The sequence below is a fragment of the Carcharodon carcharias genome, chromosome 17 (assembly GCF_017639515.1).
Source record: "Carcharodon carcharias isolate sCarCar2 chromosome 17, sCarCar2.pri, whole genome shotgun sequence".
Taxonomy (NCBI): domain Eukaryota; kingdom Metazoa; phylum Chordata; class Chondrichthyes; order Lamniformes; family Lamnidae; genus Carcharodon; species Carcharodon carcharias.
Window position 1 is genome coordinate 104908743 of NC_054483.1, and position 18572 is coordinate 104927314.

The following is an 18572-nucleotide window of genomic DNA, read 5'->3' on the forward strand; positions in this document are numbered from 1 at the left end:
TCTATCTCCACTTGGAGAGGCAGGTTTGATCAGAGATAGTCAGCATGGCTTTGTCAGAGGGAGGTCATGCCTGATAAATTTGATTGAATTTTTTGAGGAGGTGACCAGGTGTGTAGATGAGGGTAGTGCAGTTGATGTAGTTTATATGGATTTCAGCAAAGCCTTTGACAAGGTCCCACATGGGAGACTTATAAAGAAGGCAAATGCACATGTGATACAAGATAGTTTGATAGGGTGGATTCAAAATTGGCTTAGTTGTAGGAGACCGAGGGTGATGACAGAAGGCTGCCTTAGTGACTGGAAGCCAGTGGCGTACCACAGGGATCTGTGCTCGGTCCCCTATTATTTGTCATTTATATAAATGACATAGATGACTATGTGGGGGGTCTAGGATTAGTAAGTTTGCAGATGACACAAAGATGGGCTGGGTGGTTAACAGTGAGGTTTAGTGTCTTGGGTTACAGGAAGATTTAGATGGGATGGTCAAATGGGCAGATAAGTGGCAGATGGAATTTAATCCTGAAAAGTGAGAGGTGATACACTTTGGAAGGAGAAATTTGACAAGGAAATATTCAATGAACGGCATGTTACTAGGAAGTTCTGAGGAACAAAAGGATCTTGGCATGCGTGTTCATAGATCTCTGAAGGTGGAGGGGCACGTTATTGTGGTGGTGAAAAAGGCATACGGGACACTTGCCTTTATTAATCGAGGCAGAGATTACAAAAGTAGGGAGGTCATGTTGGAGTTGTATAGAACCTTGGTGAGGCTACAGCTGGAGTACTGTGTGCTGTTCTGGTTGCCACTTTATAGGAAGGATGTGATTGCACTGGAGGGGTGCAGAGGAGATTCACCAGGATGTTGCCTGGGATGATACATTTAAGTTATGAAGAGAGGTTGGATAGACTTGGGTTGTTTTCATTGGAGCAGAGAAGACTGAGGGGTGACCTAATCACGGTGTACAAGATTATGAGGGGCATAGGGACCAGCTGTTCCCCTTTGTTGAAGGATCAGCCACAAGGGGACATAAGTTCAAGGTGAGGGGCAGGAGGTTTAGGGTGTATATGAGGAAAAACTTTTTTACCCAGAGGGTGGTGACGGTCTGGAATGCACTGCCTGGGAGGGTGATGGAGGTGGGTTGCCTCACATCCTTTAAAAAGTACCTGGATGAGCACTTGGCACGTCATAACATTCAAGGCTACGGACCAAGTGCTGGTAAATGAGATTAGGTAGGTAGATCAAGTGTTTCTCACGTGTCCGTGCAGACTCGATGGGCCGAGGAGCCTCTTCTGCTCTGTGAGATTCTGTGAATGATAGTAGTATTTGAAACCATAATAACAGTGGATTGGGAGGAACTGTTTCCAATGGCAGATTGGTCAGTAACCAGAGGACAGAATTTTAAGATAATTGGCAAATGAACCAGAGGATTAGGTGACAGTGTTGCCTGAAAGTGCAGTGGAAGCAGATTCAATAGTAACTTTACTAGAAAAGGTAAAATTTCCAAGGCTATGGGGAAAGAGGGGTCTGGTGTGGGACTAATTGGATAGCTGTTTTAAAGAGCTGGCACAGGCATGATGGGTGAATGGTCTCCTGTGCTGTAAGATTTTATGACTACTGTGATTTTCATCTGATTGTGTAGGAGAGGGCATTAGTCATACAGTTTTGTTCATTTTTTTTCACAGCTAAGTCGCTCATGGAAACAATGGGGAGCAAGAAAGGGAATAAGTTCTGTTGTTACAAAAGTCTCTGCACGGTCTGGGTCAACCTCTGTACCCAGTGCTGCCACCAACCGAATCCTGGGGAAATGGATGATTGTGTGCAGCGGTACGGTAGTGGGGGCTGTGGTTCTTGGTGGAGTAACCAGGTGAGTGAAAGTCTTCTGTGGTTATAAGTACCCACCGTGAGTCATGTTTGCTTTATTTATGGTCTGTGGGAGTGGCTGGCAAGGCCATTTTTTGCCCATCCCTGTTTGCCCTTGAGAAAGTGGTGGTGAGCCATCTTGCGGATTAGGAGCAGGAGTAGGCCATTCGTCCCTTGATATTCAGCCGCCTTGAACCTCCTGAGTCCAGCTGTTGTAGAAACATCCACAGTGCTGTTAGGAAGGACGTTCCATGACTTTGACCCAGTGACAGAGAAGGAATGGCGATATAGTTCCAACTCAGGATGGGTGAGTGGCTTGGAGGGGAACTTGCAAGTGGTGGTGTTCCCATGCATTTGCTGCCCTTATACTTCTAGGTGGTAGAGGTCATGGGTTTGGAAGGTGCTGTTGGATGAGCCTTGGTGAGTTGCTGCAGTGTAACTTGTAGATGGTACGCACTGTTGCCACTGTGCATCAGTGGGAGTGCATATTTAACATAGTGGATGGGGTGCCAATTAAGCAGATCAGGCTCTGGGATTTAAATCAAAAACAGAATTACCTGGAAAAACTCAGCAGGTCTGGCAGCATCGGCGGAGAAGAAAAGAGTTGACGTTTCAAGTCCTCATGACCCTTCAACAGAACTAGTTGAATCCAAGGAAGGCATGAAATATAAGCTGGTTTAAGGTGTTGGGGGTGGCGGGGGGGGAGAGAGAGAGAGAAGTGGAGGGGGTAGTGTGGTTGTAGGGACAAACAAGCAGTGATAGAAGCAGATTATCAAAAGATGTCACAGACAACAGAACAAAAGAACACATAGGTGTTAAAGTTGGTGATATTATCTAAACAAATGTGCTAATTAAGAATGGATGGTAGGGCACTCAAGGTATAGCTCTAGTGGAGGTGGGGGGAGCATAAAAGATTTAAAAATATTTTAAAATAATGGAAATAGGTGGGAAAAGAAAAATCTATATAATTTATTGGAAAAAACAAAAGGAAGGGGGAAACAGAAAGGGGGTGGGGATGGAGGAGGGAGCTCAAGACCTAAAGTTGTTGAATTCAATATTCAGTCCGGAAGGCTGTAAAGTGCCTAGTCGGAAGATGAGGTGTTGTTCCTCCAGTTTGCATTGGGCTTCACTGGAACAATGCAGCAAGCCAAGGACAGACATGTGGGCAAGAGAGCAGGGTGGAGTGTTAAAATGGCAAGCGACAGGGAGGTTTAGGTCATTCTTGTGGACAGACCGCTGGTGTTCTGCAAAGCGGAAGCCCAGTTTACGTTTGGTCTCTCCAATGTAGAGGAGACCACATTGGGAGCAACGAATGCAGTAGACTAAGTTGGGGGAAATGCAAGTGAAATGCTGCTTCATTTGAAAGGACTGTTTGGGCCCTTGGACAGTGAGGAGAGAGGAAGTGAAGGGGCAGGTGTTGCATCTTTTGCGTGGGCATGGGGTGGTGCCATAGGAGGGGGTTGAGGAGTAGGGGGTGATGGAGGAGTGGACCAGAGTGTCCCGGAGGGAACGATCCCTACAGAATGCTGACGGGGGGTGAAGGGAAGATGTGTTTGGTGGTGGCATCATGCTGGAGTTGGCGGAAATGGCGGAGGATGATCCTTTGAATGCGGAGGCTGGTGGGGTGATAAGTGAGGACAAGGGGGACCCTGTCATGTTTCTGGGAGGGAGGGAGAAGGCGTGAGGGTGGATGCACGGGAGATGGGCCGGACACGGTAGAGGGCCCTGTCAACCACCGTGGGTGGAAAACCTCGGTTAAGGAAGAAGGAGGACATGTCAGGGGAACTGTTTTTGAAGGTAGCATCATCGGAACAGATGCGACGGAAGCGAAGGAACTGAGAGAATGGGATTGAGTCCTTACAGGAAGTGGGGTGTGAGGAGCTGTAGTCGAGGTAGCTGTGGGAGTCGGTAGGTTTGTAATGAATATTGGTGGACAGTCTATCACCAGAGATTGAGACAGAGAGGTCAAGGAAGGGAAGGGAAGTGTCAGAGATGGACCACGTGAAAATGATAGAGGGGTGGAGATTGGAAGATGAGTTCAGCATTGTACCGAGCCCGAAATTCATTGAGATGAGGGTGTAAGGGTATGAAACTAAGTCCTTTGCTCTGCACTGAACGTTCAGCGTCGGAGAGGGGAAGGTCGGGGTATGGTGAATACATGGCCGGGGCTGGGATTGGAAGAGGGGATGGGGACAGAGGGACAGGCAGGGGTGAAGGGTCCTGGATGGGGGTTGGTCTCAATGAGTTGTTGGCGCTTGCGTTCCTTAGCACTTGAGAGAAAGAGAAAAAGTTTCTTGTTGAGGCGTCGGATGAGACAAAGAATAAAATGAAACTGGGGGCACACGCAACTTTGAAAAAGGGTGCAGCGGTGCTGCTGGAGGGAGAGGTCGAGTTTGTTTCTATGGTGGCGCATGGCACTGAGTGTAGATCTCAGAATGCGAAGAGAACAGCAGTCCGAGGAGCGTTGTATGTCCCGGAGATACCTGTAATCCTGGGTGGGTTCGAAACATGAGGGATGGAATTTCAGTTGAAATCCACGTGGGCTAAGTCAGAGATGGAGACAGTCACTGAGAAAGGAGATATGGCTGTGAAAACGGGTTTTAGTAAACACTTTGTCAAACACCAGGAGAGAAATGGAAAGCAATGAAGGTGAACCAGGCAAAAGAGAGATATGTAAATCCTGACAGAAAGAAGAGCAAAACTTCTTCAATGTAGGCATTCCTTCAAAGAAGTGGCAGTCAATTAAACACAGAGGTAAAAGCAAAGAACTGCGGATGCTAGAAATCCAAATCCACAATCCACAGCTAGGTGGAGCTAAATGGTCATTCAAGTTTCTTCCCTCTAACCTGCCACCAGAATTTAGGAAACATTTGGTCTCTGCCTGGGATTTTCCAGCGACAGTGCTGCAGAGTTGGTATGTTGTAACTGGGGAAAGAAGCTGTACTTATGCTGCCCCCCAAGATGCATTCTCATTCCAAAATCTTGTCCTAGTGACCTTCTTGCATGCGTGAACCAAATAGTGGGAATGTCACAGCTCAGCTACTTGTCATGCACTAATTGTTACCTCAACTTAAGATAAACTAATTCAGCACCGGTCAGAATGGACTCTGGACTCTGCCTAGCTCAGTATGAGCCTGGGCCTTGTTTTAATCTTCACTAAACCAGTAAACTTAAAAGTTTGCTGCATTCTCTCTCTTTGCTACTCCTGTCCTAGCTTGTGGAAAATTATTCTTGCTCATTTTCTAATTGTGCTATCAATCTGATACAATATAAACAATAAAAGATGGGAAAAGACATTCTGGCCCCACACCATTGTGATACCTTGTGTATCACAATATATACCTCACAATATATATCTCCTCGCCTCACTCAGAACACTTTTGGATCCCATTCTTGGAAAGTTGAAAAATCGGATTAAAACCCCAGACCAATTTGGGGAAACAAAATCTGGGCTGTTTCCACACAATCATCCCCACCCTCTAGGCAATAGAAACTAGTCCAGAAGATCACTCACCTCATAGAGCAATCAAGTACCTATCTTTTGGACAAGAAGATCTCATTCTTGCCTTGAAGGAATCGGGAGGTGGAGGTGAGTGATAGTTAGAGCCTTGACCTACAAGCAGTCAGGTGTCCTTTCTGTTTCTCATTTCCAGTTAAATGTTTGTTTTCCAGCAGCTTTCAATGTTTCCCAACAATGACTTATTCCATCCCACACTATTTGTGAATATTAATATTAAAATTCTGGAACTCCCTAGCAGCACTGTGTGTGTACCTACATCACATGGACTGCAGTGGTTCAAGAAGACAGCTCACCACCACCTTCTCAAGGGCAATTAAGCATGAGCAATAAATGCTGGCCCAGCCAGCAATGCCCTGATCCCATGAGTGAATAAAAGGAACATTAGGTTGGTGAAGCTAGACAGGTATTTTGAATAACTGGGTGTCTGGCCAGCTTTCTTTATCATTTAGTGGCTAAGCAGCATGCGTGGTGGCAAACCTTTCAACTGCCTAATTTCAGTAGCATGTGTAATCTTGAATGCGAGAAACATAAACCGTTCAACGGTAGATTCAGCACTTCCAAAACGGGATTGTACTTGATAAGCGTTTTGGGTGGTATAACACTAGAGTGTAGTTCTGCTGGATACATTGGGAATAATTTGAGGAGATGAGGTGAAGATCACTGCATGGCAAAGTGTTGATTCTGTGCTGATTTCCAGAGGATATGATGATTGTATGTTTGCTGAGCACTGAGAGAACTGTAAGAGCTTTCCTTCCTTTTCCACAGGCTGACTGAGTCTGGCTTATCAATGGTAGACTGGCACCTCATCAAGGAAATGAAGCCCCCAAGCACTCAGGCAGATTGGGAAGCCGAGTTTCAGAAGTACCAGCAGTTCCCAGAATTTAAGATGTAAGTTGCCATGGCAACATTTCCTATCCCTCGACATGTTTGCCTGCAATGCTTTGTAGATCAATACAGCGATCCTCTCTCGGCCTCAGGCATGCTCCCCTCTAACACCTCACCTCTGAGTCAAAAGATTGTGGGTTCACTTACAACTCCAGAAATTCGCGTGCACAGACCAAGCTGCAACCCCAAGTGCAGTACTGAGGGAGTGCTGCACTGTCAGAGGTGCAGTCTTTCAGATGAGATACTAAACCAAGACCTCACTCTGTCCTTTCTGGTGGATTTAAAAAATTTGTAGCACTGTTTCAAATAAAATCAGAGGAGTTATTCCAGGTATATCCAGGCCATCATTTATCCCTCGATCAACATTATCTGGTCATTGCTGTTTGTGGGATCTTGCTGTATGCAAATTGGCTGGCATTTCCTACATTACAACAGTGACCACACTTCAAAAGTACTTCATTGATTGTAAAGCACTTGCAGAGGTCCTGAGGTTATGAAGGATGCTATAGAAACACAAGTCTTATTATTTATTACCAGTGTGATGTTTTACTTCCCCACTACATTCACGTCTGTAGCCTCTCTGAGAGACGTGGTGGGCAGTTTTTGTTGCCAAGGTATCCTTGCCTGCTTGGATCTGGGTTGAGACAGTACAGAACTGATTTCACAAGGAGATCCATGTAGGCCCTAGACAGGTGAAGTTTCTACTGCATCAGCCTTGGCTGTTATGAACGAAGATCCCTGAAGTGTCAATGCCTAACTTTCAGTCTGAAGAAACCTACCATTGTTCCATATACATAGAAGCTGTACATTTAACTCTGCTCCCTTGTCAATGTTTATTCATGTCACAATTACAGTGTATAGAAGTTTTGTGCATTACAGTAAAAGTGAAGGTCCATGTTATTGCTGGCAATGCACTGGAGCATCAATTAACTCGGCTATAGTGATCAGGGACACGGGTTCAAAACCCCTGTGGGTCTCAGTAAAGAATCCAAATTTCAATTGTAGGATTGTGGTTATATGTCATTACATCACAAAACATCTTATATCATAGAATGGTATAGCATTAGAGGCCATTGTGCCTGTGCTAGCTCTTAGGATTATCCAATTAGTCATTCAAGTGCTTCAAACATATATCCAATTCCTTTTTAAATTGAATCTGTTTCCACCATCCTTTCAGGCAAAGTCTTCCAGATCATCATAACTTGTCACATGAATTCTTTCTGCTCTTGTGCTAGTTACCGTAAATCTTACCTGTATTCTTGCACTCTCCCCACTGTCCCTTCCCCAACCTTGTACCTGACCAAGTTCAGTGATTGAGAGTTTAATTTTTGGACCTCTCCATAGTCCTATAAGTTCCATTATATGCTGGTGGGGGGGTGCAGATTGAGTCTGAACAATGGGTTGGATAATGGAGGCTCCGCTGTTTTCTTCAGCAACCCCATCCCGAAATCCCATCACTTTTCAACATGACCTTTATTATGGCGCTTGACTTTTCCTCCTGTTTCCGAATGAAAAAAATAGTGTCTCTGAAGCTTGCGAAATAATGTGGAGGGTGGTTTGACATTCTTTCTAGCGTCCAAATTAGTAAATGGTCATTATTATTCATCCTAGCAACAGTCTGCAAGCACTGATCTATGTTTCCTCACCCTCACCTGGATCTGTGTTGCTTCCTTCAGATTAAATCATGACATGACTTTAAATGAGTTTAAGTTCATCTGGCACATGGAGTATTCCCATCGGATGTGGGGTAGGGCAGTGGGGCTGGCCTACATCCTGCCTGCCATCTACTTCTGGAGGAAGGGCTGGCTCTCCAGGAGCTTGAAACTGCGGGTGGCAGGTCTCTGTGGATTCGTGTGTTTCCAGGTAGGTGAAGGTCTGAGTCGTGCCTGACTGGGAGACCAGTTACCATCGTGAGAGATTGAAAAGGATGGCCTGGAGAGAGAAAGAAAGTTAATGTTTCAGCTCTGTGACCTTTTGTCAGAACATGGGCCTCTTTCTCTCTCTCTCTCTCCACAAACCTTAGCTAACCTATTGCTTGTTCTCCAGCATTTTCTGTTTTTATTTCAGATTTCCTGCATCAGCAGTGTTTTTCCTTTTGTATTCTAAGGTTGATGTTCAGGTTTTGGCGTTTCCAAAATGAAACCATCTCGGTTCTGATCTTAACTGGGGAGTTGGTCTGTATTACAGAATGTTGGAGTTTCTTTTTACACCCTTGGTGACTAGGCAGCCTCCCCCTGCGGTGATTAGCTGGTAGATGCATTATCCATTGGAGTATACAGCACCGGAAAGTCCTAGATTCGGCTCAGTGGCCTACGCTGAGATAGTTGATCCGGGGAGTTGTTGGGGGAACGCTGGGGTGGTGCTGCTACTGGCACGGGTACACTAATTAGGAGGGGGAAAATTAAACCAGGATTCCGTCCCCTGATTTTCATCTGGTGGTGATTGCTCCCCTGTCCCTTTACTGGAAATGGGTACTCAGGGTTAAACGAATAATTCCACCAAAAAAACAAAACAGTTGAGTTGGCGAGGCTGACCCTCTGAACGTGGAATTTGGAACTGGAGCTTCACCTACCTAAGAACAAAAGAAGAACGAGTAGGCCATTCAGTTCCACCTTTTAATAAGGTTATGGCTGATATGATTGTGGTCTCAACTCCACTTTTCTGCCTGTCCCCATAACACTCAATTCCCTTACAGATCAAAAATCTGTCTATCTGAGCCTTGAATATATTCAGCGACCCAGCCTCCACTGCTCTCTGGGGAAGAGAATTCCAAAGACTAACAACCCGCTGAGGGAAGAAATTCCTCCTCCTACCCTTGAAATGGGAGACCTCTTATTTTGAACTGCACTCCCTAGTTCTAAATTCCCCCACAATGGGAAACATCCTCAAAGCCAGGCTGTACAGTCTAGTTCTTTAAAGGAGAACAGCAAGTTCCCTTCCATTGTCCTGACCAACATTCTTCATCAGGGAATAGCATTAAAAACAACTGGTCATTTATCTCATTGCTGTTTGTGCAAGTTTACCTTGCTTTTTGCACTCCAAAATTAACGTGGCTTGTAGGAGATTACTGCATTTTGATAACATTATAAATTACTAGAAATACAAGTGTTTTATGTGGGATTGTGAAAATGGATTGTGCTTAGTCAGGACAGCTGTGGCATGGAGGAATGGGGAGAACAGATAACGGCAGAAGACGAGGCTTTGAGTTCTGTTGTTCGCTTTGAGGCTTGTTGAAGATGTATTGCAAACCTTAGGAACATTGTGAGATAGAAGTGGGGGAAAAAAATTGGCCTTTTTATTTTTAAAGGCACAATGTCGTGTCCTGACTACATTTCAGAAACCTGGGGAGTACGGGAGAAAAAACAAACTGTTCCGTACAAACAGAATCAAATGTGAACTGGTGCCAAAAAGGATTTATTTGAGATCTGAATGAGCCTGGGCACGGTGCAGATGTGCAAAGCTGCTGGAAATCTGAAACGAAGGCAGAAAACTACACCGCAACTCGCTCAGAATCCAAACACAAAATATGCATGTTTATCAGAATTTTGTACTCCACCCAATGCATTACTGCCTTCTCTCTCATTTGGTTGTTGACAACCTGCTATGCATCCTCAGCATCTTTCTGCTTCTAATCCTAGAAAACTGTTTTCCCTTTCACAGTCATCTGATCTCTTGGTGTTTTATCGCCTCGCATTGTTGTTTCTCCTTAGGGTTTGCTGGGTTGGTACATGGTGAAGAGCGGTTTGGAGGAAAAGAAAGATTCGCATGACATACCCCGGGTCAGCCAGTATCGCCTGGCTGCACATCTTGGATCTGCACTGATACTATACTGTGCCAGTCTGTGGACTGGCCTGTCTCTGCTCCTGCCCCCAAACCAGGTACTGCTTCTCTAACCAACTCCCAATCTCATTTACAATTTTAAAATAAAATAGTCAAAAATCATGCTTTGATATTTTAGAGCAGGTGAGGCAAGGATGTTCTTTTAAATTCATTCCATGGATGTCACTGGCCAGGCCAGCATTTATTGTCCGTCCACAAGTGCCCTTGAGAAGGTGGTGGTGAGTCATCTTGAACTCTTGCGGTCATGTTGTGAAGGTACACCCACAGTGCTGTTAAGGAGGGAGTTCCAACATATTGACCCAGCAATAGTAAAGGAACAGCCAATGCATTTCCAAGTCGGGATGGTAAGTGTGAGAGGTGGAGGGTATCTTGCGTAGTGGTGGTGTTCCCATCTGTCTACTGTCTGTGTTGTTCTTGCTAGAGGTCATAGGTTTGGAAGCTGCTGTCAGAGGAGCCTTGGCGCAGTGCCTTTTGTAGATGGTGTGCACAGCTGCCACTGTGCGCCAGTGGTTGAGGGAGTGAATGTTTAAGGTGGTGGATGGGGTGCCAGTCAAGCAGGTTGCTTCATCTTAGGCGGGGTTGAGCCTCTTGAAGGTTATTGGAGTTGCACTCACCCTGGCAAGTGGAGAGTAATCCATCACACTCCCGTGCCATGGTGGACAGGCTTTGGGGAATCGAGAGGTGAGTTACTCACTGCAGAATTTCCATACTGTGACCTGCTCTTGTAGCTGCAGTATTTATGTGACTGGCAGAGTGCTGGTGTAAGCTGCACTGGTCTATTCCATGATAACTGGGGCTTGCACCCAGGAAGAAGACAGAATTTGTTTTTTGTTTTTTTTAAAACATAAAGCTGCAAGGTGGTATGTGCATTGAACTTGTTGAGTTTATTAAGTTTTAATCGCTTTATATTGAAAAATTCTTTCAGATTTAGTTAATGGGAGAAATGAGATCAGAAACATCACAAATAGAAAATGAAAAGAGAAAAGCAGGGATATCCAACGTCTTTGGGCTGAATAGATATGCCTCCATTTTTAAACTTTTAAATCCATGTTTCCATTAATTTGCTTTTTTCTCCAGTTACAGGTGTGAATAGTTCTTTGATCTAGGGAAGTGTTGAACAGCACAGATCAAAGGCCTTTGTAACCCTCCAGAAATGTGAAATTTCATACAGGACAAATCAGCAAGTTTGTGATATCAGCACAAGTTGAAACCAACTGGTCATTGTGGGCTATGTTGTCGGGAATGCATGCAGGGAAATAAATAGAATAATGGAAATGACACATGGTTCTAGAGTTAAACATCAGGCCCATCTGCATCCCTATACACTGCCCCATCAATGTGCATTTGTTCCAATCTCAGAAGAGCAGCTTCTACTTCAGCTGTGTGACATTTCTATCGCCTGTGCCTCTTAAGTGAAACTGGCAATTAGAACTAAATTACGGAATGAATTTTTATGCCTGGATTTAGCTGAAACATGTTGCTGTCGGTGCATGTGCATGCTTTAATTCAAACTCTTTGTTAACACAGATGCCCAATACTGGCCGGCTGCTATTGTTGAGGAGGTTTGCTCGTGGGACTGCGGGATTGATATTCATTACAGCGCTGTCAGGTAACGAACTGTTTGTACTGGTGACTGGTCCAACTATAAAAAGATGAGGTAGCTTTGGCATTCGATAACATAAAATCAAATGGGCTGAAAGACCACCTTCCACCTGATTCACAAATCTCAGTGGAGGATGAACAGGCTGAGCTGAAGAATCTGGAAATACCAGCAGAGAGCCAATTGATGGGTTTCAAAAAGTGGAAGAGACAATATACAATACAAGGACTGCATCTCAGTCAGGTTGGGGGAAACGGGCACATGGTCAGAACACAAGAAGTCATCAGTAGGAGAAAGGGATATGAAAAGAGCTCCAAATAGAAGGGAATTACTGGAATATCACTTGGGGAATTAGGGAGATAGTTCCATGATGATGCTGTTTCTTCTGCAGAGTCTTTATCACCTACTTCTGGTCAATATCCTTTGATCAACCTCTGCTCACCCCCCGACCAACCACCCCACACACACACACCAGCTAGAAGTGCAGGTGTGTGAATGGGCAGTGTCCCCAAACTGGGCATCTGGGTGTTCGCTAATACTCACTAAATGCAGCCACACGTGAAAATGCAATACAGTGGGTAAAATTTCACATATAACTACTGGGTAGATATAGAGAAACTATTTTCACTGGTTGGGGACTCCAGGGACTAATCTAAAAATTAGAACTAGACCTTTCAGAAGTGTGGTAGAAAGGGTGGTAGAAGTTTGAAACATTCTTTCGCTAATGGCTTTTGATGCTAGATCAATTGTTAGTTTTAGATCTATGATTGATGGATCAAAGATATTAAGGGATATGGGGCAATGGTGGGTATATGGAGTTAGGATGAGGATCAGCCATGATCAAATTGAAAGGTAGAACAGGCTCAAGAAGCTGAATGACATCCTGATGTTCCTATGGACCAGTTAGAATTGGTGCCTTGCAGAGAGAGCTTCAGGAAATTAGCGGATTTTACCTGCTGTAGGTCAGGTAAATTCAGGGGAGGGGGATCTGCTCTCGGACTGAAGTCAAACTGATTACGCTGGTGTATTTGTTTGCACTGATGTTTATTACAATAATGATAACTGAAGACAAGGCAACAATAAAGCACTTAATAAATACATGAAGCGCCCCAACTTTTGATTTTGAAGGTATTCACTTTTGTGATGGTGGCATCAAGAACTGCAAGGACGGTTTCATGTGGTTTACTTACCCTCCTCCCATTTCTTCTGTCACCAATTCCTGCTCAAAATGCTGAATTTCACCAGAGTAATGGTTCCAAACTGTCCCCTTGGACCTGACCCAATCCATCCTTCCCAGTGACTGAGTATACATCGCAGCGATGTGGCTGCACTTGTCCAGGAGAAAGGAGTATAATGGAAAACTCACCAGACTCGAGCCTTGTAAATGGTGAAAAGGCTTTGAGACAATCAGGAAGTGAGTCCCTCGTCAGAGTACCCAGTTTCTGACTTGCTGTAACTTACATTAACAGTGTTGAAAAGATTTCAAGTTAAGTTTCTGATCAGAATGACTTCCAACTAATTGATGGATACAGACTCGTTAGTGGTATATTGTGTGGAAGAAATATTATTACTTGTCATTTGTCAGTCCAGACCTCAGTGTTGTACTACTATGGGCTGCTCATTTTCAGCAGAGTTATGAATGGAGCTATACATTAGAATTATCAACATGTGGCTTATGATGGAGAGGTTATTGGTGATTGTTGAACTGAAGACAATGTCCTGAGGAATTTGTGCAGTGATATCCTGGGGCTGTAACCATTGGCTTCCCAGCAACCATAATTGTCTTTCTCTGTACCACAACCACAGGAGTCATCTCCCTTTTACTTCCATTTCCCTCAGGTTTGCAAGGCTCATTGTTGCCATCCATATATAATGGTGGTAGAGTGGTTATATTACTGGGCTGGTAATCCAGATGCCTGGGTTAATGATCCAGAGACATGAGTTCAGAATCCACCATGACAGCTAGGGAATATAAGCTCCCTTAATAAATAAATCAGCAATAAAAAGTATCAGTAATGATGACCATAAAACTACTAGACTGTCATTTAAAACCCATCTGGTTCACTAATGTCCTTATCCGTCTGGCTTACGTGTGACTCCAGACCCATAGCAATGTGGTTGACTCCTAGCTGCCCTCTGAAATGGCCTAGCAAGCCACAGAGTTATCAAGGAGGTGACTCACCACCACCTTCTCAAGGGGCAATTAGGGATGAGCACTAAATACTGGTCTTTTAATACTGCCACTGCCTTGTTACTTTTGATTCTGAAAATAGTTCCGGGGGTATGAAATGCAGAGTGTAGTGGGAGTCTGGTCTTTGGAAGCCCTACAGCAGGACTTGATTTGTGGTAGCCTGATTAAATGTGTTTTCTCTTCAATCTTTCTGTAGGTGCTTTTGTTGCTGGACTGGATGCTGGACTTGTCTATAATTCTTTCCCCAAGATGGGAGAGCGTTGGCTGCCTGACGACCTTTTAGCCTTTTCCCCAGTTCTCCGAAACTTCTTTGAGAACCCAACCACTGTTCAGTTTGACCACAGAATCCTGGTAACTATTATTAAACTGAATGTAAGCTTGGCATCAGATTCTTCCATGACCGATTCACTCCCACCCAATAGAATTTTGTAATTATTAAATGGTAAAGTAGATCCTAGTAGGACAGCATGAACCAACGCCTTCTCAAATCATCCAGTTGCCAACCCTGCAGATGGTTTCTTGAATCTTTTCCTGGTCTGAGCTGCTCCTGCCTAAGCTGACTGTACAAGGCACTATAATTAGCTTTAGTAGTGGGATGGAGAGAGAGAGAGAGAGAGAGACAAGACCCACCAGGGACCTTGCTCCTGATCTCTGTCCAGTGATCTCTTGTGGACAAATTTGGCTCGGTTAATGCTCTCCACAAGTTTCAACCAAGAAGAGATTTCTTAAAATAAAAGTTACAATTCTGACTTGCATGCTGTCATCAATGCAAAAGTGTCACAGCCTTTTTTGCTGATGTTGCTGTGTAATGTGTTTTGCAATATATACAGGGTGGATGCAGATGTTGAGAGCCTCAGCTCCACAATCCTGAAGGGTGCATAATTAGCATGCACTCCAGGGAGAATGTTTAAAGTTGTTGCAACAGTAACTATTTTAAATGTAAAAACACCTAAAACAAGTATTTTGCCACTGGCACACATCACGGAAATGGAATGGTGCAGATGAATGCTTTTTAGTACTGAATACCTCTTGGAACTTGTACATATGCTAATTTCTGTAGGTTGTTGGGTAAGGTGTGATCTGCAGCACAGACTTCAGTTATTGAGTCCAATCCTGTTTTTTTTTTCAAGCTCCTCCTCCTAATAATGAGTGGAGAGGTGTGTGTCTTGTCGGGGTGTTGCCTCAGTGACCATTCTAACTCTGTAATTATCCGTGTGTCTTGTCAGGGTGTTTCCTCAGTGATGGCAGTGACCATTCTCTACGCGCTTTCTCGCAGGATACCTATGCCCCGGAGGACTAAGGTGGCAATATCATCCCTGCTGGCCATGGTTTACATGCAGGTAATGGGGGCAGTGACAGTCTTTAGGATTAGCTTTTTAAAAATTAATTCTTAGGAGATGGGTATCACTGGCAAGGCTGGCTTTAAAGCCCATCCCTAATTGCCCTGATTTGTTTCAATTGAGTATCTTGCTAGGCCACTTCAAGGGGCAGTTAGGAGTTGACCATATTGGTGTGAGACCGGAGTCACATATTGGCCAGATTGGGTAAGGACAGCAGGTTTTTTTTTCCTGGAGGGAGTTAGTGAACCAGTTGATCATTTAACAATGATCTGATGTCTCCATAGTCACTCTTACTGCAGACCAGCTTTTTACTCAACAGATGTTTTTGAAGTAAATTCAAATTCTCAGTGTCCACGTTGGGATTTGAACTCTCAATCTCTGGATTATTGTCACCAATAATGTAACTATTACTGTACTGTACCCAGTAAACTCATTGCTGGGGGTTGGGGAGCAAGAGCTGAGGCAGGTCTCCACATTCTAGCATTTGATGCTTAAAGCAAATGCCTGTGTAATTTCTAGAATTGCTGTAGATGGTGAGCTGTCTGTTATGGAACCAAGCCATTGGGATCACCGACTCTATCCCTGAGCTTTGCTCTTGACTCTACTCCAGTTAGTCTCAGCACCTATGGGTTTGAAGGGACATTGGCAAGAAATGCGCTCCTTGTTATTCAGTGAACCACAACCTGGACTCTGAGCGGGTGCGGGATCTGTTATGGGCTATTATACCCTTTGGGCAGAATTCATTAGGCTCAGAAGGAGGGTGAAAATCAAGAGAATATGTAATTGATGGTGTGTGTGGTTTTGCATTCTGAAATTGCATTGCACTGGTTTGAGAATTGTATCTTTCTGGTCCTGTTTTAGGCTGCTCTGGGAATCAGCACTCTGCTGCTCTACGTCCCCACTCCTCTGGCAGCCGCACACCAATCAGGATCCCTGGTGCTGCTCAGCCTGGCACTCTGGTTGCTCCATGAGCTCCGCAGGCTCCCAAAGTGAAGCAAGAGACTAGCTGAGCCTGTTCCTTTTAACAAACGAGATCCCGGGTCAGGATCCGACAGAAATGCCTACTGCAACACTTGTGCACTTTCATTTCTACAAAGTTTGTTTGTGAGAGCAATGATCGATTGAACTATTTACTCTATACTTGAATATTGGAGAGTGGGTTGGTATCTGATTGAGATTTTTATAGCCTTGGTCTGGTTGTAAAGCTGGTCATTGTGCTCTGGTTTCTCCCTGGTGGATGTCACTATTATTACTTCAGGTGGCCCTGCCTTTTGCATGGGGGTGAGGAGAGAGATAGAAAGTATTTAATGCTGTTATGTTCTTTTCTGGCTCAAATCATTGACCAACACCTGTGTGTGGACCACATGGTCAGACTAGAAATGCTATGGGCCTGTTGCTGTTCTAATTATATTAATTTTGACCCAGGTAATGTTGCACTTGCTACCAGTTGGTCACTGGTTTTTATTCCGTTGTACTGTAACATACACTACAATCACAAGCCTTACATGCTTTAATATTGCTTTCAATCCATTCCTCCCTTTGAACTGCTCCCACTGCCCTCAGCACCACTGAACTGTCCCCACCAGTAATCCACCTTGACATTTGCAACTAGAAATCATCTCCAGACACAACCCAACTTTAGCATTATTGAGTGTTTGTTTATTATTGGGTGTTTTGCATTATTCTAAGAAAGTATCACACACCACACAGAAATACAACAATAGTTTAAGGATTAATTAATTGGAAAGTAACCAGAGATCAATAATGCCAATGCTCCTTTTATACATTTCTTGTGTATTGTGAATAATCTAACATTTCAAAAGCAATATTTGATTTTAAATTAAACTTTTCTCTCCAATATGTTCTCAGAGAATAGTGTTCTTATTCTGGGCCCTGACTTCTTTTGTTTTCTCCTGACTAGCAGCAACATCCTCAGTATTTACGAAATCAAAATACGACAGATACTGGAAATCTGAAAAAGACAAAATGCTGGAAATACTCAGCAGGTCTGGAACCACCTGTGGAGAGAGAAACAAAGTTAATGTTCAGGTCAATGGCCTTTCATCAGTGCTCTCAGTATTCACTCTGTCCGAACCCTTTGAAGAGCTTCAGTCACCTCTTTTTCCCCTTAACCTTCTCTGCTGCTGTGAGAAAAAGTCCAAACATCTCTACTCTTTTTTTTTCAGAACTAAGTGCCCTCAAACCTGGTATCATTCCAGCCCTGCAACTTTTTCCTTTTTCTTTTAAGTCCTTCCTGGAATGGGGGTGTCCAAAACTGTTGACAGTGGTTCAGCTACACCCCAATGTAGTCTTGTACAAGTTCAACATTAACTCCCTTTGCATTCTGCACTTCCAGGTACAAAGTCAAGGATTCTGTTCAGCTTATTTATCCACTGCCAACTTCAATGTTGTATGCCTGTACATCAAAGTCCCTTTGCTCGTGCACTCCATTTTAAACAAAATCTGACAAAAAAACATTTCCCATTATATCAATTCAATATTTCACTAAAGACCTTTGTCTACAAATTGTTGCTGCCATTATCAGTGGAGTCCCTCTATTACAGACATTGAGCCAGTGACCAGATCTATACCATGTGCTGTATTTTAAGGGAGCTCCAATTCAGAAGCTGCCATTTTTCTTGCCCACTTTTCAGGAATTTTTGCTTAAGTAACAAATGGCCTCTGTTCACAAAGCGCAAAGGCCACTCTGCTTCACCCCACTCTGTCAGCAAGATTACATAAGAAATTGGAGTAGGCCTTACAGTCCTTCAAGTCTGCTCTGCTAATCATTAAGATCCTCTCTGAGCCTCTCCGTATCCCTTCATTCCTGTAGTTTCCAAAAACTCTATCAATCTCTGTCTTGAATATACTTGACAACAACAACCACCATAGCCCTCTGGGATAGACAATTCCAAAGACTCAACCTTCTGAGTGAAGAAATTTCCACTCAATATCCCCTCAGGACAGCCCACATCTCAAGAATCTGTTTAGGGAACCTTCACTACACCCACTCCAAGCCAAGTATATCCTTCCTTAGATAAGGAGACCAAAACTGAACACACTATTTATTCCATTCAGCGTTTTGTTTCAAGTTAAAATGATGAGAACAGTCCTATTGTTAATTTAATTTGCAGGCTTGTTTTTTTCAGTGCCAATTGCAGAGTTACAAATCCTCAGATTGCTCACCACCTGTTCGAGTAATCACTACATTATTTGTTTTTAAATTATGAGAGTGATTCTATAACGATGCAGGAGAAAGTCCATCAGAGTAAAAATTGTTGTGAAAAAGAAATTAATAGAGTTTGGAGAATTCTATATACTCGATCCTTTCAGAAATG

General features: G+C 43.9%; 1 protein-coding gene across 4 annotated transcripts in view; it reads left to right on the top strand.

Annotated features, from left to right (window-relative positions):
• The window catches only part of LOC121289766 (cytochrome c oxidase assembly protein COX15 homolog), an 18167-nt gene extending 1075 nt beyond the window's left edge, over positions 1-17092 (top strand). For 3 of the 4 annotated variants that reach the window (XM_041209517.1, XM_041209516.1, XM_041209518.1), the window contains exons 2-9: positions 1681-1862; positions 6144-6266; positions 7940-8126; positions 9974-10141; positions 11631-11712; positions 14091-14245; positions 15121-15234; positions 16096-17092. In XM_041209517.1, the coding sequence (XP_041065451.1) occupies positions 1681-1862; positions 6144-6266; positions 7940-8126; positions 9974-10141; positions 11631-11712; positions 14091-14245; positions 15121-15234; positions 16096-16227 (1143 nt within the window). In that variant the 3' untranslated portion in view covers positions 16228-17092. Of the gene's footprint in view, positions 1-1183; positions 1228-1680; positions 1863-6143; positions 6267-7939; positions 8127-9973; positions 10142-11630; positions 11713-14090; positions 14246-15120; positions 15235-16095 lie in introns of those variants that run through there. The other variant, XM_041209519.1, reaches the window with a different exon arrangement.
• The last annotated feature ends 1480 nt before the right edge of the window (positions 17093-18572 follow it).